At 48.0% G+C, this 24261-nt stretch overlaps 9 protein-coding genes across 9 annotated transcripts; 3 read left to right on the top strand and 6 right to left on the bottom strand.

The window, feature by feature from the left end:
* Window positions 1–3892: 3892 nt before the first annotated feature.
* On the bottom strand, window positions 3893–4345 carry N7462_002645 (uncharacterized protein; the record flags this gene model as incomplete). The annotated part of the gene is made up of 2 exons (XM_057074371.1): window positions 3893–4078; window positions 4205–4345. The coding sequence occupies 2 exons, from the start codon at window positions 4343–4345 to the stop codon at window positions 3893–3895; spliced, it is 327 nt and encodes a 108-aa protein (XP_056938012.1).
* Window positions 4346–5849: 1504 nt separating this feature from the next.
* On the bottom strand, window positions 5850–7252 carry N7462_002644 (uncharacterized protein; the record flags this gene model as incomplete). The annotated part of the gene is made up of 2 exons (XM_057074370.1): window positions 5850–7025; window positions 7055–7252. 2 exons carry the CDS (start codon window positions 7250–7252, stop codon window positions 5850–5852), a joined length of 1374 nt encoding a protein of 457 aa, XP_056938011.1.
* A 771-nt stretch (window positions 7253–8023) lies between these two features.
* On the top strand, window positions 8024–9031 carry N7462_002643 (pre-mRNA-splicing factor SYF2; the record flags this gene model as incomplete). The annotated part of the gene is made up of 3 exons (XM_057074369.1): window positions 8024–8212; window positions 8296–8931; window positions 8984–9031. The coding sequence occupies 3 exons, from the start codon at window positions 8024–8026 to the stop codon at window positions 9029–9031; spliced, it is 873 nt and encodes a 290-aa protein (XP_056938010.1).
* A 155-nt stretch (window positions 9032–9186) lies between these two features.
* Window positions 9187–10268, bottom strand: horA (ubiquinone biosynthesis protein COQ11; the record flags this gene model as incomplete). Its single annotated transcript, XM_057074368.1, has 4 exons — window positions 9187–9608; window positions 9692–10032; window positions 10099–10153; window positions 10223–10268. 4 exons carry the CDS (start codon window positions 10266–10268, stop codon window positions 9187–9189), a joined length of 864 nt encoding a protein of 287 aa, XP_056938009.1.
* Window positions 10269–10510: 242 nt separating this feature from the next.
* Window positions 10511–11373, top strand: yaf9 (YEATS domain-containing protein YAF9; the record flags this gene model as incomplete). Its single annotated transcript, XM_057074367.1, has 3 exons — window positions 10511–10543; window positions 10600–10624; window positions 10688–11373. The coding sequence occupies 3 exons, from the start codon at window positions 10511–10513 to the stop codon at window positions 11371–11373; spliced, it is 744 nt and encodes a 247-aa protein (XP_056938008.1).
* A 778-nt stretch (window positions 11374–12151) lies between these two features.
* On the bottom strand, window positions 12152–13656 carry N7462_002640 (indoleamine 2,3-dioxygenase; the record flags this gene model as incomplete). Its single annotated transcript, XM_057074366.1, has 3 exons — window positions 12152–12523; window positions 12580–13176; window positions 13363–13656. 3 exons carry the CDS (start codon window positions 13654–13656, stop codon window positions 12152–12154), a joined length of 1263 nt encoding a protein of 420 aa, XP_056938007.1.
* A 950-nt stretch (window positions 13657–14606) lies between these two features.
* Window positions 14607–16215, top strand: N7462_002639 (kynureninase; the record flags this gene model as incomplete). The annotated part of the gene is made up of 4 exons (XM_057074365.1): window positions 14607–14784; window positions 14857–15194; window positions 15264–15741; window positions 15800–16215. 4 exons carry the CDS (start codon window positions 14607–14609, stop codon window positions 16213–16215), a joined length of 1410 nt encoding a protein of 469 aa, XP_056938006.1.
* Window positions 16216–17131: 916 nt separating this feature from the next.
* N7462_002638 (uncharacterized protein) lies at window positions 17132–17490 on the bottom strand (the record flags this gene model as incomplete). The annotated part of the gene is made up of 2 exons (XM_057074364.1): window positions 17132–17161; window positions 17215–17490. The coding sequence occupies 2 exons, from the start codon at window positions 17488–17490 to the stop codon at window positions 17132–17134; spliced, it is 306 nt and encodes a 101-aa protein (XP_056938005.1).
* A 4604-nt stretch (window positions 17491–22094) lies between these two features.
* On the bottom strand, window positions 22095–23967 carry N7462_002637 (cytochrome P450; the record flags this gene model as incomplete). Its single annotated transcript, XM_057074363.1, has 8 exons — window positions 22095–22276; window positions 22395–22439; window positions 22518–22692; window positions 22769–22885; window positions 22966–23143; window positions 23218–23395; window positions 23461–23544; window positions 23718–23967. The coding sequence occupies 8 exons, from the start codon at window positions 23965–23967 to the stop codon at window positions 22095–22097; spliced, it is 1209 nt and encodes a 402-aa protein (XP_056938004.1).
* Between the last annotated feature and the right edge of the window lie 294 nt (window positions 23968–24261).

Raw genomic sequence — 24261 nt, 5'->3', positions numbered from 1 at the left:
CGGTTCTGACGGAGGATCGGGATCGCTTAGGGGTGCTGGGTTGCTCGCGAAGGCTGCGGGGGGACTTTTTTCGGAATGGATCGGACTGTGTATGGCCGTAGAGCTGCTGCTATGTCTATATGAATTTTCCAGAGTCAGAGAGGCAGTGATCAGGAGCGAAAAATTCCCATATCATTAAGCAGTTCTTCACCGGTGCATGGCTTTGCGAAGAGAACTGCTCGAACTAAGAAAGTACACCGTACTAGGACGGGTAGACTAACAGGCAGACATGGGTGTGGCTCAATCGACAGGAACGAAAAGAAAGGGAATTTACTGGGACTCCAGCTCGTATGTCCGCATTCGGTGACTGGTATAATCACGACCATCATGGCTCACCATGGGACTAGATTTCTCCTCGTAAGGGAAGGGATAGCCACGTGGGTCAACGACAGGGCCATGGCGATAATGCGTTCGTAATGGAAGCGTTTGTGGCAGGGAATGGCGATTCATGTAGCCATTGTCTGATGAGAGCATGTATCTTAGGTCTGCGCCTCTCTCTGGCAGCTGTCCTAGAGCCGGTAGACGAGGGAGGCCCGGGGGTGAAGTAATGGTAGGGCGGTCATAAGCTAGAGGCTCTTGTCGAAAAAAATGTCGAGGCTCATGATGGATGCATGGGTGATGATATGTCAAAGGTATCTGGTCCGAATGGTGAGAGCGAGTAACAGAGTCGGTGTACGGCCTGTCGGGTGTGGGGTGCCCACATTGCTGCGACGGGGACCTCGACATCTAGTGACAGATCGCGCTGGCGCCGGAGGGCGGGCCGTGGCGCTGCTTTTAAAGTGAATGCCGTATTAGGATGCAGGGCCCTTGCTAAACCGAATTATTTTCTTTTTTTATTATTTTTCAGCTGGGGCGCAGGCATTGAATGCGACCCACGAAGCGGTCAGGACAGCCACAACCGCGCGGGAAGGAGAGAGGAGGGGGGGGAGGGTGGAGAGACTCGATGTCTCAGATGTAAAATCGTCCGTTTTTGGACGGGGTTGTTTTCTTTCCTTTTGTTGGTTGCTGGATTATATATATGGGTCACGATGCAGCCAGATGGGCTGACCAAAAAGAAAAAAGAGCACACTTCCCAATGCATATCCTGGATCTGCTTGCGGTCAAGGACAGCATCTGATCAACCGCATGTGGATACTCAACCGTCAAGAGAACGACACCATGTGGGCAGCTGGTGGATAGAGAGGAGAAAATAGGCGATGTATAGTGGGTTATGGTGCTAGGACATGTATGGACGGAGGTATGGAGCTGTATGAATGACCGGCGGTGACGGTGATAATGAAGAAAATTGGAAGCACTGCAGACTGGAAGATGAAGATGATGAAGCCTGGCTGACTTTGCTGAGGACTCGAAATCTATTCGCCAAGTGATGGCTGCCCAGTTGCCATCTTGGGTAAGGAGTGCTTGTTCGACGGAATGTATACTTGACTGGGGTCTGCACAGCTGAATAGGTTTGAACGGCAAGGTTTCAGCTTTCTATGATGAAAGAATAGCCAACATCGGATTTTCGTTTTCCCCGGCCCTGTCCGGGCACAGTCCAATCACTTGGTGTCTGGATGACAGAGGCTAGTTGTGAAGGGTAGATGGGCGTTGAAATTTTTTGAGCATATCACCCCATCAAATTTGACTGGGGGGTGTGGAGGAAGTGGTTGGCTGACAAGGTTTGCCGGATTTCAGTTAGGAGTTTAGGTCCAGTTTGGACTGGACCCAGTTTTGGTAGAGACAAGGATATTATTGGGGGAGAGGCCCACCGTGATGAGAAAAGGGAGGAGCCGGGGGGACGGGCCGAGCGGGTTTGCCACGAGAAGGAGGGGGTTTTGCAGGGAGAAAATGAGCTCTGGTAAGTGGTTGGACGGGCTATTGGGAGTGAAGAAGTGGAGTAGAGGAGGGAAAGTCACGATGAGGTGAGCCCGTGAGCCCGTGAGCCCCGTGATAAATGTTGTTGTTGGGTGGTCAGTACCGTGACCCATCGCAGACCTAAGCTCATACCGAATACAGAGGGAGATACTGGGTAGTATTTCGTAGCTTTGGGGGTCTCGTTCTGGTCTTGTAATAGTAAACAGCATTCCAGTATACAGCTTGTATAAATACAAACGTATTCGGGGACTATCCCTAAGCATACATGGACTCGGCAGTACAAAGATATTCTGGATATACATTTAAGACTTATACTAGGCATCCAACTCACTGTAGATAGTGGAGTAGTCTTTTGCCCAACGTGTCTATCAGACGCCTTAACCCTCACATGGCTCGAGATCGTTCCTGGCAGCAACTGGCGCCCGAGGTCTCCGAGGCTTCACAGGCTGGTCACATCGATCCGAGATCCCTTAGCGCTGCAGGCGAGCACCCATCGTGGACTATCTTTGGCTGCGACAAGGCTCCACTTCCAAGACTTTTCTGTCCTGGAAGTCGGGATTCTGACGGTGTTCATGTACCGCAGCAGCAACAACAACACAAGTCAGCCGACCGATACGGAGTTTACTTACGGGGTTCCTGAATGGTTGTCTGCATCGCATGTGGGTAACGGAAGGGTCATTTTTGGCATCTTAATGGAGTGGACCGGCTGAAATGGCGTCAATGGCATCGATGATCTGGGAAGAAAAGGAGGAGATAGGGAATCTAGGGGGGATTTAGGGTTCTTGGGGACAACCCTCATGCAACGCCCCATACCCAGCACGATGGCACATTGCATGGCTTGGTATGCGAGCAGAGGGTTCGTATTTGAGCAAGTCCAGTCCCAGAGAACAGAACCCACAAATAAACGTAGAAAGTACGTCTGCCGGCTCAACTCAATATAGAAATAGACCACGAAATATGTCATGAAATTGTGACTTAGCCCATATCCGAGGGTCCAGCAAGTGGAGCGACGCACAGTAGCCTTTCTTGCGGCCAAGAAGAAACTTTGAAATCCATTAAATGCCACATTTGGCGATAGACGTACTCCCAATCCACGAAGTCTGATATGATACTTTCACCGAGGTGGTAACAATGATCCAATCGCGATTCTACTGTCGATCACATTACAGGGCCTGGAATACAATACCGCCAGAATCGTGAAGAACCAATGGATGGGCGCAGTAGTCAACTAGCAAGGTGGTGAATTGGTTGGTAAATATATTGCAACCCCTAATTGATTGACCGACGAAAATTGTTGGATTATGAAACTGTATACTTCGTGCCATGGATGAAATGCCTCATATGCCCCCACTTTTACTCGGTCAAAGCCGAGGGGAACCAAGGAATGTATCCAGAATCTCCTCTTTACCCCAACCTAACTCCGCGGACCGTCGCGAGCCAGGCCCAGAGATCGGATCTTCAGAATTTTGACCGATCAAGGAAGCCTGCAAGCCTGACTGTCGTTTAGCAAGTGTCCATTCATACGGTAGACAGCACGACAAGGATATGGGCCCCCAATGGGCAAATGGGAAGGACAGAGATAGCAGGGTCGCAAATTATTCTTCTACATTGAGAAGCGCGACTCGTCCAGTTTTCTCGGAGCAGACCCCGAGGACGATGACGGGCGCCGGTGACACCAAGGGGCTTGGCAAACCGTGCCAACGGAGACGATCACTTGTTGACCCCACAACGGGGAGGAAGACGGAGGATGGAGGATCTGGGTCACTGCGTCAGTGGCACCCGATACTGCCGTGATAGTGGATAAAGCAGACTCTGATTGTCGACGGGGAGGAGGCGAGCCTAGGCTTCTGTGCGGAGCATCGGTGGACATTCGGTAAGTCTAGTACGCATGGAACATGGAATTTGCAGGAAGCCAAAAACTAGGGTTCCACAACAGTGCTCTCCGGTCATCCATCCCTCGCATCACAGCTCGGCACTGTGCTAAGGATACTCTCGTCATCTACGCGGGGAATGGTGGTCCATAGATGGCCTGGGCGAGGCGGGTGATTCGCTGTTCGTGCATGTTAATCCGCTTCTCAATCCTTCGCATATTTCGAGCTCGCGTAGTCCCCGAGTGAAGAACTGGTCCCCGGCGACGGGTGTTGCGTGGGGGGAGAATTGTGCGGTTGCTGCGGAGGAGGCGGCACTAGATGCAAGACGAATACCTGAATACGTGGTACCATCGCTTTCACCAACAGGAATAATGCAGAGATCCGATCGGCAAAAAGGCAGCCATCAGCCACCCTGGGGCTGTGAGCCCAAAAAAGCGGACCATCTTCTGGGAGCTTTCCATGATAGGCTGGGGCTGAGGTCCAAGCGTCGAGGCAACGCAGGCAAATTTGGGATCTTTGGCGAGTGGACTCGGTTGGCCCTCAATACCATTAGACACAACCCCCACTAGACACCCTGCCATCTTGGGAGTCTGCGTGGCATCGGATCCTTGTCTGTCCGTGGTCGCGGTCCGTCTTTTCTCGAGTCTCTATATGACCCTTGCGGTCGATCATCGAAGGATCGATCCTTCCACCCACGCGCGCGACCTGTCACTGGGTGGGAGGTATCAACCGGGGATGATCCTGGGGCTGCAGATGCAAGAATGGATGCACCGTTGAGAAAACACATCCGATAAGAAGTTCCATTACAACTGAAGGCCTACACAGCCTTGACACCTCCCACATCGGTGATTTTAGTCTGAGTACTGGGTTCGTTAGATTAATACTCGGCCACTTATCCCCAGCACCTGCATCTGGGCATTCCATTTAGCACCGTAATGCCTGAGATGCTGCTCGATGATGTCGAGACAGGGGAAATTCCGATATAGAATGTGGAAAGAGACGAATCAGTTGCATTGCGACCAGGCCGTCATAATCCAAGTATCGCAATGACAGCATACAGAAGGGACTGCGGCTTCTCCTTCCTCCCCCACCTTCAGAGCTTGGCGAAGGCATCCACTGCTATCCACTATTCACTGCTGCAAGCTACTGCACCATAATGAGACAACGAAGAAAGGAACGCATCTGAAGGTACCTAATGGTCTGGCAAGACTCATCGTAGGCTATGATCCAAGTTCGTCGTGGGTCATGCGGACTATTGCGATGCTTCAATGAACTATGGTCCGCTTGGTGGCAAGAACAACCACAGCTCGCAAGAGGGATCCAATATGGAATGATGCGTTAGGAATTTAGCCCGATATTAGGAAGAACAAAGCAACCATCGTTTTGCAGCGTCTTTTTTATGAGAGGGATTATCAGATGAGGTGTTCGCTCTTACTGTGGATCCTTTCCCTTCAGTGTTCCACCATTTCATCTTTTTAGGTGGCGACGTAGAACAAAAAGGACATTACAAAGCATCATGGGGCTTTGTGACGGGGACACCGAGGCGTACAGACCATGTGGATTGTGTTTTCAAGGGTGGGCAACCAGCCGCGCAGGGATTGGGATCCAGATAGACCGTCGGAGTCTGTACGCCAGCGATACTGTTGAACTAGTCGGTGCTGATCAGGGCTACTGCCGACCGAACAGCGGCGCTGATTGGAGCCTGTCATCAGGGACATCCCCGTTGGCGGATGGAGATCTGGCAACGTGACGCCACATAGACTTCTTCCTTCCAATTTTTTTTTGAAGAGCTGGTTACGCTGCGGACTTGGAGTTCAAAGCGATATGTGACAAGAATCTGACTTGGAAAAGAAATGAAGAGCGGGTCTAAAACAAAAAAAAAGGAAGTTGGAAGAAAGTGAGGAGAATGGAACCCCGTGATTTCCTTGTCATGTGCTAGTTACTGCCATTTTTGCTTGTCAACCGGAGGATCCTTTACATGTGAGATCGTCCTCTTCCCACACTAGGTCGTTTCCATTGCTTCCATTTTCTGGCCGTGCGATTCGCAGATGTGCTGTGATGCACGATGAGAAGTTTCGGGGCGACCTATCGAGGATCCAAGTGCTCCAAATCCGGACTTGGATCGATGTCCAAATAATATGAGTTCGCTAGACTCCGAGAACGCTGATCCGCACCCCACTGCTGAGCATTGGGCATCATGGTGGACCGGATGTCCAGCACAGCACCAAATGGAGGATTTGGTGGAGTGGGCCCATTGTCAATAACGCCGTGGCTCTTCCCCACATACAGAGCGATCATCTCGCCTAATCGTCGGTCCCATGCCACAATATACCCTGATGGTAGCCATTTCTCGCCTGGCCCGTCTCGCATGCTGAGGGTTCCCAGTTGCATTAAATGTAAGGACCGGTGTTCATCCTGCGGCACACCGTTGGCCATGGCGCGAGCCCGAAGTAACCCGAGGGCTGTGGATGTCCGGCCTGCATGACGGTCATCGGCCAGAAGAGAAAGAGGCGAGTCTGAGAATTCAAGAGGTGAGTGCTGGGGGCACCATTGAAACTCGTGCAGAGAAATGGACGGAGATAGACCAATTCTTGAGTGATCTAACTTTACTGTTACTGGCTGTGCAGTTCCATCGTACTCGTTCAACAGATCCACAATTTGGTGCAAATCTTTTCGGGACTTTGAGCAGCCGCGAGCTTGGATTTCGGGGTATAGGCGACTGGGGTCATCATATCCCGCACAGTCGCCATCAATGGTTAATAAAGGTTGTTCATCGAAGACCATCCACTGGGAGCCGGCGGTGACACTGATATGCGCCTGGCCCTTGTTCGGGGATGATGGGACATCTTGCCATTGAATACCAAGGCGTTGTTCAATATTTCCAAGGCAGGTCTCGAGTAACAACTCATAATCAGTGCCCTGTACCAAGCTTGGTAAAGTCTCTGCGATAATTGGATCATCGACCAAAACCCGAAGGCTTGGGAGCGATGAAATGAATGGTAAGTTATCGCCACAGCGCTGGGAAACCTCCTCTAGGTACTTGGCTGCCTTCCCAGATTGCCCTGACCGGATCAAGGACACGATCACACTATAAGCCAAATGGCAATGTGTTTGGTTTGTAAATGAGAATGTGTCCAAGAATTCAACCCAAGATTTGAGTAATGTTTGTCGACTCCGGAGGGTCGATAGTAGGTGCAGATACGTCGTCCAGGCTGGACGATTTTTTATTTCCACCTCGTGTACAATATCATTCAACGTAGGCTGGTCTTTTGAGGGTGGCTTTTTTTCACCTGTGAGGTCTCCGAGAAGGAATCTGGTATCCAAGTTGGGTCTCGCAAAAGGGCAGATGAGATTGCCTCGGAAAGTGCTTCGATTATCCAGCTATGACTGCCCAAATCGAAGGAACGGCCATCTATTGACTGATAGCAGCCCAAAAACTGTTGAAATGCTGGTGTGGAAACATTCAAAGCAGCATAGTACATGCCCATCTCACAGATCGTAGGTGTCAGAGGTAGCCCGAGGCGCTGAATTCGCGTCGTGATGTCGCACAAAGTCGATATAATCTCCGCATAGGTGTTGCTTTCTTCACAGCGCTGAAAAATCCCTGCTCGACATTCGCGGCTGAACAAGCTCAAACCTTTCCGATCAACTACCAGTCTTTCAATCACCGTATGTAGAGATGAAATATCCTTTACTGATCTAAGACGATATGCCTCAGTTTTTTTATTAGTATGGATGCCTTTGAGCGCATACCACAAAGGCGGAGGCGGATTGCCTGATGACCACTTTGAGTCCAGAAGAGCTATAATCTGATCGCACAACTGGGGATCACTTGTTTCCACGGCATCATGGGTCTTTGGTTTTGTGAGGGCGAATCGGAGCAATTGCGAGGGTGATGGGTCAGGAAACGAGGTGTCCACAGCGAGAGAAGAGAGCCAGTAAGCTCGTGGATTCAATTGTAAACAGTTGAAAGCGTTCCTTTTCGGTCGCAATAGAACCCGCGATGATGCTCCTGCCATCGTGGGCTAACGGTCTCAAGCAAGAGCTCTCAGGCAATGCGGAGAGACCACGGCCCACGGGTGGAGATGTAGATAAACAAGATAAGGGGCTTGTCTGGGGGGGCAGATGAAAGGCGGTGTGAAAGGGCGGTGAGATTGATGTCATCTCGTCGCCAGACTCTGCGGTTTGACCTTTCTTCAACATCCTCCGAACCTCATAACAATCCAGGGTCACTGGTTTGTGACTCATTACGTTTCATCATGCCCAGGACACGAAAGGACAAGACTTCCGCGAATGATGATTCGGCCGTTGAACAGCCTGAGCAGGTCGTTACCCCCCCAAAAGATAACTCGAGTTCAACAGAGCCATCCGCCGAAAAGAAAGCAGATGATACTGCCTCTAAGGCGCTCGATCGGCAAGCTAGATTTAAAGCGCTACAAGCTCGAGCTGTAAGTAGTTTTCTCATGTGACAATATGGCTTGTTGGCCTGCACCCACGGAAATTAGAGAGCTACTGTACTGACTAGAAATAGAAATCTGCAAGCGAACGAAACATGAAAGAAACTGCGGCGGAGACACAGCGCCTTGCTACCGATCCAGCTCTCCTTAACTCCCTTTCTCGCAAACATGCCTTCGCCTCACACAATCTTCTCAAAGCTGACACTGAAGCAGCGGGGGAAGATTTTGAGCGAAAGCGCGCTTGGGACTGGACGATCGATGAATCAGAGAAATGGGATCGACGCATGGAAAAGAAGCAGCGCCACCGTGATGATGTCGCCTTTCAAGACTATACTCAAGATGCACGGAAAGTTTACAAGCGTCAAATGCGCGAATTGGCACCTGATCTCGAAGCATACGAAAAGGAGAAGATGGCAGCTATCGAAAAGGCGGCTGCCAACGGTGATCTTGAAATTCTCGAGACAGAAGCGGGAGAAATGATTGCGGTTGACAAAAATGGCAGCTTCTACTCCACCGCCGACAGTGTGGGCTTTGCGGACAATAAGCCAGATCGTGCCAATGTTGACAAGCTGGTTAATGATCTGCGGAAGGCTGAAGAAGTTCGCCTCAAGAAGCGAAGGGAACGTCATGGTGACGAGGAGGCCGATGTGACATACATCAACGAGAAGAACAAACAGTTCAACCAGAAATTGGCCCGCTTTTACAACAAGGTATGCCTCTTTATTACTATGAATACATATGCAGACACTGACCTTTTTATAGTACACGACTGAGATTCGGGACAGCTTCGAACGTGGTACAATGATCTAATGCGACATGAAACTAGTGATATAATACATGTGGTGGAGATTTGGGGTTATGGCTGGCATTGACACGCTAATGGAGTCCTGTGCTGCCAGAATCCTGACCTTGAGAGACCCTTCCAGGAATGTCATGCAAATGATTTGGGGGCAACCAGGCACACCCTAAAGCATCGCCTTCCTCCATGCCTTTGTTGCGAGTGCCTCAATCTGCTTTGTGCCCACAGCACCCTTGGTCGACTCATCCTCCAGTGCCTCTACCACCGCCTCACCTACCACATCGACTTTCAGCGGCTTCTCGGCCATAGCTCCTAGGAAGCTAAGCTTGTTCCCCAGAAATGTGTTGAATTCAGAGGCAACAAAGCCGCCGAGGGCAATCGGCAGCGTGAATTTCCTGCTAGAATCAAACATGAAGCCTGGGCGAATGAAAATAGTTCGAAGCTCAGGAAGAGTGGATGTGATGGTCGCTTCGGCCTCTCTTTTAGTGGTGATATACCTAGCGGGAAGCATAGGCGCGCCAGCTGCGGCTGAGATGTACACGAAGGCCGGCACATGTTCGTTTGATGATTCCTGGGCCAGTGCGATAGCTGTATTGCAGATTATACTGTATTAGCGTCTCCCTTCCGGAGCATTTCAATCATGCATACAACAAGCTCAGACAAATACATACCGGAGTCCCTGTTCATTAATTCATATGTCAATTGGCCATCCTTCTCCTTCGGCTCGAGCGCCTCGCCCTCCTTTCTCAATAGGGGATTTTGGCTTCCAAGCTTAGAAGAGCTGAAGGCTCGCTGGAGGCCACTGATAATCGGCTCTCGACCCTGGACAACGCCCTTGTAGTCGGCCTCCAACAGAATGCCCATAGAGTGAACGACAGCCGAAGCACCAGATAAGAATGGCTTATAGCTTTCCGGCTTCAGAAGATCAGCCTTAGCCCACTCTACTGAGCTTGCCCAGCTTGGACGCTCTGAGGAATCCGTAACGGCATCCCATCGCGGCTCGCCGGATCGACTGGAAGATACAATTAGTAAACTGAACGCACACATAGAGGCAAGAGCGGTGTAAATGAATAGCTACCTTAATGATACGACAGTCCAACCTCGAGCAGCAGCTGATTTACATATTCTGGATCCTAGGGCATGAAGTTAGTATTAAGAGCATCGGTCCATCTGCCTCCGAGTCGCAAATGTGCAAAACGAACCTAGGAATCCACTTCCTCCAGCAACGACCAGCCGCTTCGCAGCCATTTTGATCAAAAAGCACTGAGATTAATTAGCGCACTCTCAGGGGGAACCGATCGCTTGCAAAAGGATCATATGGTGTCTTGATCTTGCAAGAATCAAGCTGTTTGGAAGCCGCCGCATGCCGTCACCGCGTCACGTGCGGCGCATCCGCCATTTTGTCGCGCCCTCAAGTGTCTTGGCTCGCCCTACGTGATCCTTTATTTCTACCAAATCCTGCCACCCACCCACTCATCTCGCGTCACACCATGCCTTCTGCTACAGGAAACAAGCGCGTTAAGGTAACGTTATCCCGATTCGATTGTCAGACGCCATCGCTCACTATCGCGCGTTACAGGGAGTCTCGGTCTTCCGGCCATTCAGTATGTCCTGACTGCATTAACCAGGGTCCGTCCGATTTCATCTAACATAATCCAACTCCCTAGTCTTCGGTAGCGAAGCGCAACTCTTTGATCCCGAGAAGAAACCCGCGAACGCGCCTCCAGATCACACCCACCAATGGCGTGTTTTCGTCAAAGGCGTCAACGACGAGGATATCTCCTACTGGCTCAAGAAAGTCCAGTTCAAGCTTCACGAAACCTACGCTCAAGCCGTCCGCACCATCGAGCAACCCCCTTTTGAAGTCGTCGAAACCGGCTGGGGGGAATTCGAAATCCAGATCAAGCTATACTTCCTCCCTGAGTCGGGCGAAAAGCCGCAGACCCTATGGCATAGTCTGAAGCTACACCCCTATGGACCCGACGCGGAAGGTATGAAGGAGCGCCGAGAGGTGGTTGTCAGCCAGAACTATGAGGAGGTTATATTCAACGAGCCCGTCGAGCCGTTTTACGAAATGTTGACGGGAGGCGCGCCCACGGGCCCGGTGTCTAAGGGCAAGGGTAAGAACTCCAAACAAAATGCTGGGCGTACGGCAGAGATTCCGTTGAGTGATACGCCCAAGAATCCGTACAGTCGTGCGACAGAGGGTAAGGAGCTTGATCGGATGGCCGAGGCAATGCAGACAGTTGATCAGATGATCAAGGAAGAGAAGGAGCGGCTGGTTGACCGGGAGAAATATTTGGCTGAGCTTCGTGAAAGCGAAGGGGTCCCGGCCATCACGAAGAAGAGATGAGGGCCCTTTCCTCGTTCGCCAGACAATGGCCCCCCTTTCCATGCCAGACTGGAGTTGTCGGCATCCCAAGTGTTATGCCATATACGGGAAAACCAATGCCTATTACCGACCTCCCGCCCCAACCCGAGGACTTCCCAAATGTCTGTGCTCTTGACACTGTTTCTGCGAAGCTGAATACTATGGGTGGCCACTATTCGAGAGATTTTCTGCTTACGGCCCTCTCGATGTTACTTCCTCTATGAGGGGAAAGCGTCTACAGACCACGGCCTTGGCTTAAGCAAGGACGAATGGGGGAGATCATAATGTCACACCTCTCAAGGGGACGTCTTTTCCGTCATAAGTCATGGGACATGACCGACGGGAATTGGCGCTGACTACAATGTTCAGCGAAACAGTCTCCTTAGCCGGCCCGAGCCCCTATCGACCTTGAATTACGCCATGCCTTCAAAGTATTCCCTATGGCCCTATCTTCTGAACTCGAGCGAAGGTGCCACTCTTGGATCTAATGCCTCTGGCACAACCAATTCTTTGCTGGTGGACGCGTGGGTTAATACTAGACACCAACACAAGCCATAGCGAATTCAATGAAAAGATACACAATACGCATCAAGTCAGATTCCATTCCATCCTCCATGTAATATCATAAAAGAGCAGTCAACGAACCTCGAACAAATCTATTCTTCTCAAATGAGTCCATGAACTCATCATGCCAGAACGCCCACACGCCGCTAAGTAGAAAACACAGAACCCAGAATGAACAAAGCACATCAGTTGTAGACTAACAAGTCGCCGATTTAGTTGTGTCCCGGGTCTGCTTCAGAAAAGGAATCAAGCTCGTCCCACCCGTTCCATACAGGCCGCTGGGGTTAGCGTCGTCCAGGCCCTTAGCCTGGGTACTGGCCGTCGCCAGGTTAACTTTGCTGGTGGACTGGTTGGCTGGGGTGCGGTGGCGAGCAGGCATAATGATGTAGCGAGAGACAATCTGAATATGGGTGTCTCGGAAGGAACTGAGGGTCAGCACAGCGGCGTTGTAGGCTTCCTTGAGAGGAGACTCGGCACACGATGAGGAAACGTAGGTGCGGATGTTGGAGAGGGAGGAGAGAGTTTCGAGGAAGCGCTTATGCGAAGCGGGCATGTAGTCTCGCATATCCTGTTTTTGGAGTTAGCATCAGGAAGCTCTAGCCTGGAGGTAGAGTGCGTCCTTGCCTGGATGTATCCAGCTCCGGCAGGCTTGATGCCGCCAGTTGCGGAATGATTCACACCCAGAAAGATGTCGAATGTCTGGATTAGGGAGCTCTGCGCATTGCTGCCGCCGCTGTACTGATGCCACTCGCCCTGACCCTGGCCAAGGTCATAGAAGACACCATTAGGCAAACCTGCGGCAGCCATATTTTTGCTTCCAGCCAAGAAGGGACGTAGGTCGTAGAAAAAGACAGCAGGAGTGCACTTCTCATACATTCTTTTCAGAAGGCTGTTGACTTCCTGCAGGCCATCAGTAAATCGGCATAGCAGGGCTGTCAGACGAGCATCATCATGAACCGCGGCAGCTGCAATTGCATCAAGCATCAGCGGGACAATTTTTGCCCCAGCGGCTTCAATGGCAACAGAAACAACCATGAACCACTCTTCATCTTTAGTGCCTGTAAACGAAGTGAGGACCGACAGGTTGTCTGGCTCTGTTATACTGGCCTCGGGAACGGCAGTGTAGTTCCACAAAGTGAGGCCAGCGTAGGTTGCACATGGAGGCAGCTCTAGGTGCTTTGATATCTCGAGGAAGGGCTTTGAAATGGATGGAGGAAGAATCTAAACAAGGTGTCAGGGTGATCAGATCCAGAGTGAACGGAGGTATTTGGAAAAAGCTTGGATGAACAAGAAAATATATGGAAATCACTGATTTCCTTGAACCGCAAACAAAGAGTGAGGGAAACAAAGACAAGGCCAATACATCTAAGAGCGGCATTGCTATACCGAGGAGAGTGGAATACCTACATCCTTGGGTTTCTCGCCTCCCCAGACGTAGGCATGCGTGAAGTATCCCAGTATGGAATAGGCACGGCGCCATTCTGGCTCCGTTTGCAACCAGGTTGTGGTAAGAACGGGCATTTGCTCAAGCAATTGCCTGAGCTTGCCACTCTGGATCAGTTGTGGCAACCGTGCCGCTAGATTCTCCCATGGAGTGTAGTAGACGGGAGACAGCTTTTGCAGAGGCAGGCCACTCGGGAGGAAGCCATGATCCGGTGAGACTGCAAAGTCATCAAGATTAATCTTGGGAGATTCAATCATGGTGATGGAATTTAATCTGATGCGTGACGTGAGAAAAATAGCAGTAGAAAAGTGCAGAATATGTGTGATGAGATGGGGAGGTGAACAGGCGAGATATTGAGGCCTGGCGAAGTTGGCAGCATCCACCACTGGCGTTCAAATGTTTTGCAAAGCCTGTGACAATTTCATATGGGTGGATTAGGGGCTTGATGTCCATAGCAGACCGTAATATAGATTCTGCATGGCATGGCGGCTTGCATCGGCCGTCATTTGCTATCTATACAACACGGATCTGAGCCGGATAGTCTTCCGTCTTCCGCCTACTGGTGTCACACCTTTCCCAATACCGGCGCCGGAATGCAACGGTCAAGATTAGGGTTAGGACTTTCGAATTTATGGTATAGACAGATATAATCACTACGAGTTGATGATAGGTGTGCTCGGACCAAGCCAAACAAAAGCAACTTAATGACCCTGGTCTTGCGTACAGGGTGCATAGTGTATGACAACAGCCACTTAGTAGCCTATAGTTGACCCCCATGGCCCACCGCAAGTTTCCCCCTCTGCACTGCAGGGGCAGCCCGGCGTGGTGGTCAGAGTTCGACCTGGACAGGCACTTGCAATTGAGTAATACGTAATATTCATCATGAAAGCAGGCCGAACGGAGACTCCCCACGGTCGGCAACCTAGCCACTGAGAGCCACTGAGAGCCACTGGGCCGACAGGCCAAACAACAATGTGGGGACGGATGGAGAGGCGGAAGCGGATGCATCATCCGGGCTGCCTTCGGCGATGCGATCACGCATTTATAAAATGCAGCTGTGTCTTATCTGCATGGGGCAGCCCAGAATCCCTTTTGTCTTTGATCTCCCTGTGTTTTCCACTTGTCAACATTCTCTTCACTATCGGCATTACCCCCATTGTTCCTAATCCTATCTCCCTTCCCCCTCCCCCCACATTCAAATATCAAGATGACAGGCGCCAACGGTGTCAATGGCGTCAAAGCACCCAAACCTGTCTTCCCTGCAGAGGCATCATCCTCTGAGTATGCAGCCTCGCTGGACAAGTTGGATCCATTGAACAAACTGCGGGACGAGTTCATCATTCCCTCGAAGGCAAACCTTGCCAGCAAGAAGCTGGCCAAGCCAGGTAAGAAAGAATGAGAGTTGTTATGACAACTCGTTTCTATTTAAGCGGAGAGATCTAACATCGTGAATACAGGACTTTCATCAGAGCCCAGCATTTACTTCTGCGGTAACTCATTGGGTATTCAACCCAAGGCAGTGGCAAAGTATATGGAGGCACAGCTCGACACCTGGTCCTCAATCGGTGTCTGCGGCCATTTCACCAATATGGAGGACTCTCCTCTTTCCCAATGGCAATTACTCTCTGAGCAGGCATCGGCGTCAATGTGCAAAATTGTTGGCGCAGCACCCGAAGAAGTGGCCGCGATGGGCACTTTGACCATGAACTTACATTTGCTGTTGGCCAGCTTTTACAAGCCGACAGAGACTAAACGAAAAATTCTAATGGACTGGAAGGCATTCCCCAGTGATCATGTAGGTAAATTGGTGGACTGAAAATTATGCCTGCATTAATTACCTAGATCAATGCTAACCGGCATCCAGTACGCTATTGAATCGCACATTGCCTGGCACGGTCTTGACTCAAAAGAAAACATGGTTCTCATCGGCCCGGATGAGGGCACCTATGAAATTTCGACCGAAAAAATTCTATCATACATTGATAAGCATGTCAACGACGCTGCTCTTCTTCTTCTACCAGGAATCCAGTATTACACGGGTCAGCTCTTCGATATTCCCCGCATCACCCAGTACGCCCAGGATCGCGGTCTCACCGTTGGTTGGGACCTAGCTCACGCTTACGGTAATGTGGAGATCAAACTGCATGAGTGGAACGTCGATTTCGCTGCGTGGTGCACCTACAAATACGGCAATGCCGGCCCTGGCGCAATGGGAGGCCTCTTTATCCATGAGCGACATGGCAAGGTTGATTACAGTGAAGGCGAGGATTCACCAAAGTTCCGACATCGTTTGACTGGCTGGTATGGTGGTGATCGCTCGGTCCGGTTTAAAATGGATAACAGTACGTGACAAATTTCCCGATCTTCCAGATAGGTGCGCAGCGGCTTACGACCCCCTAGAGTTCAAACCCATCCCTGGGGCTAATGGTTTTGTGATTTCTAACCCTTCAGTAATTGATCTGACTACTCTCTGTGCTGCTCTGTCCGTTTTCGATAAAACAACGATGGCGGACCTACGCCAGAAGTCCTTTAAGCTGACTGCTTATCTGGAATACCTGCTACTCAAAGATACCACAGACGAGGGCCGCCAATTCACAATCATTACCCCATCTGATCCCCATGCGCGTGGTGCACAGCTGAGTCTCCTACTTAAGCCGGGTCTTTTACACAATGTGGCCCAGCGCCTGCAGGATGCAGGCATCATTTGCGACAAACGTGAGCCCGATGTGGTCCGAGTGGCACCTGTGCCTCTCTACAACACCTTTTCTGAGGTTTTCAAGTTTGTTGAGGTTTTCAAGAGCGCTCTTGCTCAATAAACGCGGCTCACATAAGGAACCGGAGCGGTTCAAATGAACATAATATGAATCAGAAAGATACATCTTACATTTTTTTTTTTTTAAAAAAAAAAAGCAAAGTTCTTGTAGACAATAATAGTGTCTTAATTTGAACAAATTTGAGAATAACTGCAAATTAATCAGGCCATAAAAGATATTTCTGATGAACAGATAAGCTCTATATCATTTAGCATGCAGAGGTTATTTGTCCTATTGCTAATGATGGCCCACGTCTAAGCGAAGATGAAGGTTATCCATTGAATTGGCCAATGAACTGAAATTGCTTATGCTATTCCAGGACTACTGGCTTGATTTTGTAAGTTAATCACTCTGTCAAATCCATTCACTCGGATTCCTCTGGCAAAACTGAAAAGGGGGGGGGATGGATGTGAGAGAAGATACGAGGTGTCCCTACAAGTATTAACCTTGTAAGATAGCTCAGATAATCATCTTTCTCAAACCTTTCCTATGAGTATACTAGATGTCTATTTATTGAACAACTTCCAAGAGGGTTAAGGATTGAAGAAAAATAGTAGATATGAACTTTCTGATTGAGAGGGTAGTGGTATGTTAATTACGCAAGGATATCATTACGAAATTCGACAGGACTGCTATCGAATGGAGTTGAAAAACTTGGATTTAGCTGACAAGTGAATCTACAAGATTCAATAATTTTTACACTTGCAAAATATTGACTGGCGCAAGGAACGAGTGTTATTATATTAATAGTCATTTGGATAGATACAAAGCGAGGAATAGTGATAGGCATGTAATTTGTGAGGTGTTTGTCTTTTGCTTCACCTAGAAAACTCTGCGCTGAAAACTTCAACCGGAACACTGATATTGAATAATTTCAATACCCTATTTGAGGGTGGAAAAAGGAAGCCAACGAACTTCTTTACTTGACGCAAACGATGTTGCCACCACTCTGAATTGCCGTTAGTTTGTTACCGCTCTCAAATTTGATTTAATGAAACTTACGGCGATCTGCTTGTGACGGCAGCAGAGAGCGTAGGTACCATACGGGCATCCTTGGTAGGTAGGACGTTTGCAGCCGTTTCCAGCACCCTCTATGAAAAATATATTGAAAGGGACAGAACTCTTGCAGCACCATGAACGGTCTGGAGGAGTTCCTGGGCATACTGAATCTCTTGCTTCAACATCCGGAGCTCCTGCATCAGCATCAAAATCCTCGGTCGGGGCAGCCATAGCAAGACCAGCGATGGCAAAGGTAGCAAGAATATTCTTCACGAGCATGTTGAAGATTGTTTGACAAGGGCAGTGCTCTGTTATTCTCTTCTGATAATATACTGAAAAGAGGTTTGAAATGAATTAACTTATTGACGGGATTGACAGAATCTTCGCTCTTAAATAGCTTTTCTTGGACTCCATCTCAGCAATGGTCCAAACTCTGGATTGTTCGACGGCGTTCTAGGTAACTATGAACGATTCATTGACTTGGTTTATTTGCAAGAAAAATACTAGTTTCACCTTTCCCCGATGTGGCAAGACACAGATAAACGGTAGATCATGACCAACGGAATCTTGTGGCACTTGCCTACCTGGCTCTTGGCATATAGAGAGTAAGACCAATTAAGATCCATGACAAAATCCTGCCAAGTGTTTTCAAAGAAGTAGGCAAAGATCATCGGTCAGGTGTGGTCTTTTCGGTCCAAATCACTGGCCTGGGCAGCCATAGCCAAATTATTCGTTATGTAGACTTCAAGTTGGTAGAAGAAACCGGATAGTCCTATAGTGAAGGAGTCGGTACGCCAAGAAAATGAGACCAACAGAGTACAAACTACCTTCTCGGGTCAATAATAATATTATTGGGGTTCTTGGTATTTTTGAAGTCATTCATGGCTATGGACGGTACGGGCTTACCGTACTTCACTGCGGGGAAGCTCTGATGAACCATTTTTGGCTCAAAATATAGATATACTTTCCTGGACCACCGCAGCCTCTGAAGTTAACAACTGCCCCGGAAACTGGTAGTAACCCGGGATCCGGGTTGACGGGTACCGAGTTGACGGGTACCGAGTTGACGGGAGTCACTAGGAATGCTCAAAGGCAACTTCGAGGGGAATCAGAACCAGAAGATGATCAAATGAATACAGGGCCAAAATCGACAACGTAAAAGCAAGTCAGAAAAATGAAAAAATCAGATCAATGTTATTAACTCATAATGCAAATATTAGGAAGCTTTTGGGTCAATTTAAAAACCAAATAATAAACAGCGACACGCCACATTCTATCTGGAAAGCAAGCTTCGTGTATGAAAAGCCATTTTTTATTTTTTTTTTAAAAAAAAAAAAAACAAAGTAGTGATTTTAGGCATTGCAGAGTTCTAGAGCAAGAAATCCCCACTCTCAAGCGACAGTGGGAGTCTACTTCCGCAGAATCCACTAGTTCCAGGCTCATGCCAGACACAAGCCTCCCGTGGATAGTTCACCCGCTACACCAATCAACACAAAGTATAGTGTAGTGGGGAAATCGCCAGCTGAGCGGTCAACTTGATTGGTGGAACGGACTTAGAGTACGATCATGACATATGGTGCCTGCCTGCCAGACAGCCTGAAAAGGCCCCTAATTCCACTTCTTTAATACCCAGATTCTGCTTCCTGGTTAATCAAGCCTACACAGCTTCGGTAGAATGTGGTTCGAGGGTTGGTTTGCTGACCCGACCCGCCGCTGTTTGCCTTTGTCAGACCCAGCTACGAGCTTCCTTGGTTCAGTAATTACTCTTACCCAGAAGCGGATGACAAGGCAAATAAAAAAAGTGGTAAATTTCACCCCTCATAATCATAAGCGGTATTTTGCAGCTTGAATAGCCAACCTTTGTTTTTTGGGTTCTTCTTTTCCTCATACCAAAATCAAAGCACTTTTAATTGCATCGAATTGACAGCTTACCTAGTTACCAATGAGTAATGCGCATAAAAGTATTGCTTTCATTACGCCCTATAGGTAATAGTGATTTGAGTGAGCTTTGAAACCATATCTATGCAAAACTCAATCTAGGTGACAAGAGGTGTGTGATGACATATGAGGCTCCGAGAATTTCACCAACGAAACTAAATTGCGGTGAAAAGATGCTATGAATGCTGAATGTTTATATTTTGCCCTTGGCTTCCTTTGATTTTTTGGATCCAACAATACAAAGTGTTTGGATTCTCATACCATTTGGATACATATGATACAACATTTGCCACCTCGCTTTCGAAAGCACTAATCTAGACCAAACGATCGAGAACTATCGGTGGTTCATTTTGATTGAACTTTTCAATATACAGATAAACTTTTATCTCCTTATTGTCAGTTCCTGTGAATCAAGATCTCTCAATCGATGAGGATAGGTGTGGCGCTCCGGTGGCGCCGCGGTGGCGCTTTAGTAGCAGTACCATGCAATCACAAGTCGTTCAAAATATCGCAGTTGCAAAAGAAAGATATATTTGAAATGTTGAGTGAGTCTCAATATGCATTATTCTAATTTTTCATACACTGGAAAGAGAATCACTGCAATTTCCTGGACTCTTCAGATGAAAAGAACCGGACTCGGGGGATCCTTGTGGTCAATGAATGGCCGGGGCAAATCTCCGGGGTAGGGATCCACTTTCAGAGTTTGGGTCGCGTATGGTTGCCCAAGCGCTAAGGTTTCTTGCATCGAGGTCGGATCTCGATCCAAAGCCCGCTCAGGATTCCTTGGGGTGGCCATTAGTGATTTGGGCACGCATGGTTCTGCAAATTGTCAAGTAACTTGAGCCTCTACAGCAGTCCCGCAACGTCTATGGTCTCATAGGACACATAACCAACATCACAGTGATAACTAAATGAGCATGTGCTCATCGATTTAGGAATACTTTCAAATACTCTGACATCAGGCTAAAAATCTGAGAAGCTTCTTCCAGCTGTAAATTGAGCCTGGTGAGAAACTTGAAAGCCCAAATGGCCCTTTCACAACCAGTTTGAATAGTTATACCAGCATTTGGAGCGTATCCTTGCTCATTTATCTGCCCACATACGACTGCTGTTCTTCGTCTATACTTAGTAAATCGGTTACCTTCTTCGCTCACATTTCCTGCCTATCCAGGTCCTATTCATACTATATGAGCCTCCCTTCTATCGCTTCTCACTTTAAAGGCTGTCTAGAGAAACATGCACACGGTCTGTATACTACTTTGGACCGCTATTGAAAAAGGCTCGATTGTTACTCGGTACATACTTAAGTTCAGCTAACAGCTATCCTTTGGTATACCATTGACTTGGGAGATTGACTACTTATGATCTTGCCTTATAGATTTTTGATTTTACTTATTAGTTATTACATTATAGTTACGGTCAAGCTACGCCTAAGCTATATATAAACCAAAGCCCAAATTTAATACTAATTTTTCTACTTTTTGAATATTAGATTCAGTCGTTTTAATTTTCGTATACAGCTTTGTTAGGCCTCGAGCGCGCTTTGCTGAGCGACGTATCTACATGAGACGAGGGGCTATTATGTCTCACTTACGCGAACTATTCTTTAACCTTCCTCAAGAACTTTTTCTCGTGGCAGGTGGTCCTCACGGGTAGTGATTTAGCACAGTGGGGTTTGATACTCACCTGAGTAACTCCTACTGGCCCCGGCTTGGGACAAGTACTTTTTGAGTGAAAATGGCAATCAGTTATTAAACGAGAAATATGGCACACTCCTCCTCTCCATCCAATAGGTCGCAAATTCGAATCTACCTCTACTGGGGTCTGGCCAACCCTACTCTAAGGGGGCTTCTAACAAACACCAGTACCCTGCTTATAGCATCTCTAACACCAAAACTCCAAGACTTGTGATTCTTATGGTTAGACGAAGTCTACTGTAAAAGTCTACAAGTCAACGTAAATATCTGTACAGTCGCTTGAAAATTTCTCCAATCGGCACATGTCATATCCCTAAGGAGGTCTGTACGAAGCTAAATTGTCGACTGGTACTGCTTCCTACTAGTTAAAGGTCTTACTATGACCTTTTCTGAGAAGTGAAGGATGATTTAGGATGTCAATCCGGTATGGAATCGAAGCAATAATGTATCAAACGCTTGGATCTTCGCATGAGCTACGAAAATCCGCCTCTTTTCTTCCCCTGCGCAACAATACAACAACAACCACTCCAACTCCGACTGTCACGTACCACCAAACGTCGGCTCTGATTGTGCCGAAATGACTTTCATTGGCTAATAATAGCGATGTACTCTGAAGATGCGATCGAGATAGAGAGCCTTTTAGAAACACCACTTGGGCCCATCAAGTACTAGCTAGCCCGGAAAGCGAAAATGTAAAAAGCCCGCGAAATAGACGTTTACGGTATAAGGAATACAAATAAGGTTATGAATTAAACAGGATGATAATGATAATATGTATATCCCTGTTTGTATTCGACCATATACGTTCGAGTAATAAACCATTTAACAGATCATCACGGGTCTTGTCGAATACTACATGAAGGCCAAATAATCTCAGATGTAGATCTATCTTCAAACACATCGCCTCTCCATTCATATTCGGTCACGCTTTGGTGTCTTTTTTTCTTTTTCGCAGGCGAAGCTTAAGCCCAAAATTGGGGACATAAAATTCCTCGAACGAAAGCGACCCAGTGACCTCGGTCGGATCCGACGAACCAGGCAGAATATCAAAGCGCATTAAAGTATGAGTAAAAGCTAGTTTCAGAAGAGCACTTGCCATCCAGCGTCCTGGGCTGCGATACGACAAATCGAACAGGACAAGTCAGCCGATTGAATGTACAGTCAGTTGGAATTGAAAGACCAGGGGAAGGCACGGAATAGGAAAAAGAAACTATTTTCACTTTCCAAAGGAAAGTCAAAATCAGACACTCACCATGAGTGGGAACCCATGCCAAAGACTAAATAGTCAGGGCTCAGGTCGACAAGCCGATTGTTTGCGTTCTTTACGAACCGGAAGCCATCAAATGACTCCGGGTTCTTGTAATACTTGCTTGATCGATGGATACAGTCGCTCGGGACCGCAACGTGTGTTCCAGGCCTAAGATATATACCTATTTTTGATAGAGGCAGAGTAGTAATTAGCCATCACACGAATAAATGGTGCATCAATGATGCATAGAGGACCTGCATCGTGAAAAAGAAAAAGAGAGGAGACTAGGCTGAACCAACCATTAGAAAGCTTGAATGCGGCAACACAGACTCTGTGGGCAGAGACTGCAGAATATATCAGCAAGTAACCATTAATTCCTTTCAATCGAGCCAAGCTAGATCCACAATGAGATTCAAACATACGGGCTGCAGGAGGATGCATCCGTAGGCATTCTTTCAAAAAACTGTCCAGTAATATCATTTGATCACAGGCTATAGCAGTGGGCCCATTATTGGCTATTATAGCTTCAATTTCTTCACGCAGAGGCTGGACATATTCTTGATGCCGAGCAAGTTGAGCCATGGCAACATACAATCCCTGCATATAGATGAGAACGTCAGTGCCTTTAATTAAGTATTTTCATTCGTAAAATTTTCATTGAAGGTGAGCTTACGTAGGCAGTTGTATAAATAAATGCAAATTGAAGAAGTAAGAGCTCTCCAATAACTTCAGAATAGCTCCATTTCTGACGACGCAAACAGCCCTCATAAAGCCAGCGGAAGATCTCGATCTGCATTTATTCAGTTCGAAAGACCGACTTTTCGCTTTGAGTGGCCCAACCGGGTGGAAGTAAAAAAAAGCAATACTAACCGGCCTACCCTTCTCATCTGAATTGGTCTGGTGATCGCTGCTGTGGCTACCACAGTTCATCTCGTCTCGATATTCTGACGCCCGTGCATCAAAGTGCTTCAACAGGATCTTACGCGATGCTTGCATATTCCATTTAGTGCCAAGTGAGACTAGTCGGGTTGCGAGTCCGCCAATATATCTGTTACACCCAATGGTTATTAGTAAAAAACCTTTGGGCGCTCGATCAAAAGCTGATGGATGCTTGGAACTTACCGCTTTAACCAATCAGGTATTAGAAACTGGACTCGGGTGACCACGATCATGCCTAGGATGTGATCTTTGACGGCCTTCAGATACTCCTCGTCCTGAGAAAGACGTGACCCCACGATGGCGAAGCTCCCACTACGTGCAACAACCGAGAATGCAAAGTCGAAACAGCCAACAACACATTCTTGCAGAAGAATGCATTATGATTAGATTGAACCTTACTTGCGAATAAATGGATCAGGCACTTACCGTCGCCTTGAAGCTTCGTGGTTTCCAACTGGGTAATAATAACCTCATTCATGTTGGGTACATATCGATCCAGTTGCTTGCGTACTGTTCCGCGAATAAGCCCGGGTATTGTCTTGGCAATAGCAGGCCATCCTCCACCTTTTGGGAAATACCCGGGCATGACATAAGAAATTTGGAGTAACTATTGAATTTTTGAAAGGCATCAGCTCTCAGTTGCCGGCATTTGTGATTTCTATCGCTTCCGATATGCTGTTCACCAACCTGATCAATCCACGGATCCGGTGAGACGATTGCGGCTCGAGCATTTTTGAGTCCTTCAATTAACGCTGGCTTGCACAAAATTACTTGGCCAAATCGGAATGTACGAGGAATCTCAAACAGACCTCCTGAGTAACGAGCATAACCTTTTTTGATAAGTCCTGGGCCATCAATCACGAACCGGTAATGCTGATATAAAATTGAAAGAGCACTTTCCCCTGCTCCGTATGAGATTGTGTCCTGAGACATTCATTATTCAGGATTAGCAAGGCCGCACAGATGGTTCTTTTTACCAGTTCTTGTAACGGAGTGAACAAGGTCAAGAAACTAACATTTCTCAAGCATCTGGACGTAACGACCAATGCAAGTGAAGTCATCACACCGAGGATCATAGGTAAAGCAAGAATTATTGCAAATGTTGGTATATTTGAATCGAGCCATTGGGGCCTATCGAGCTCCAGAATAACCATTTTGCTCGTGGGTGTGGAAAATCAACGCGGATTGCGGGATGATTTTTCATGAAAGAAAATTGAAGATAGACAA

The sequence above is a fragment of the Penicillium macrosclerotiorum genome (genome assembly GCF_028827735.1).
Source record: "Penicillium macrosclerotiorum strain IBT 26536 chromosome Unknown utg000002l_segment0_segment0, whole genome shotgun sequence".
NCBI classification, from domain to species: domain Eukaryota; kingdom Fungi; phylum Ascomycota; class Eurotiomycetes; order Eurotiales; family Aspergillaceae; genus Penicillium; species Penicillium macrosclerotiorum.
The sequence above is the reverse complement of the archived record's forward strand: the minus strand, read 5'-3'. Positions and strand labels throughout refer to the sequence as shown.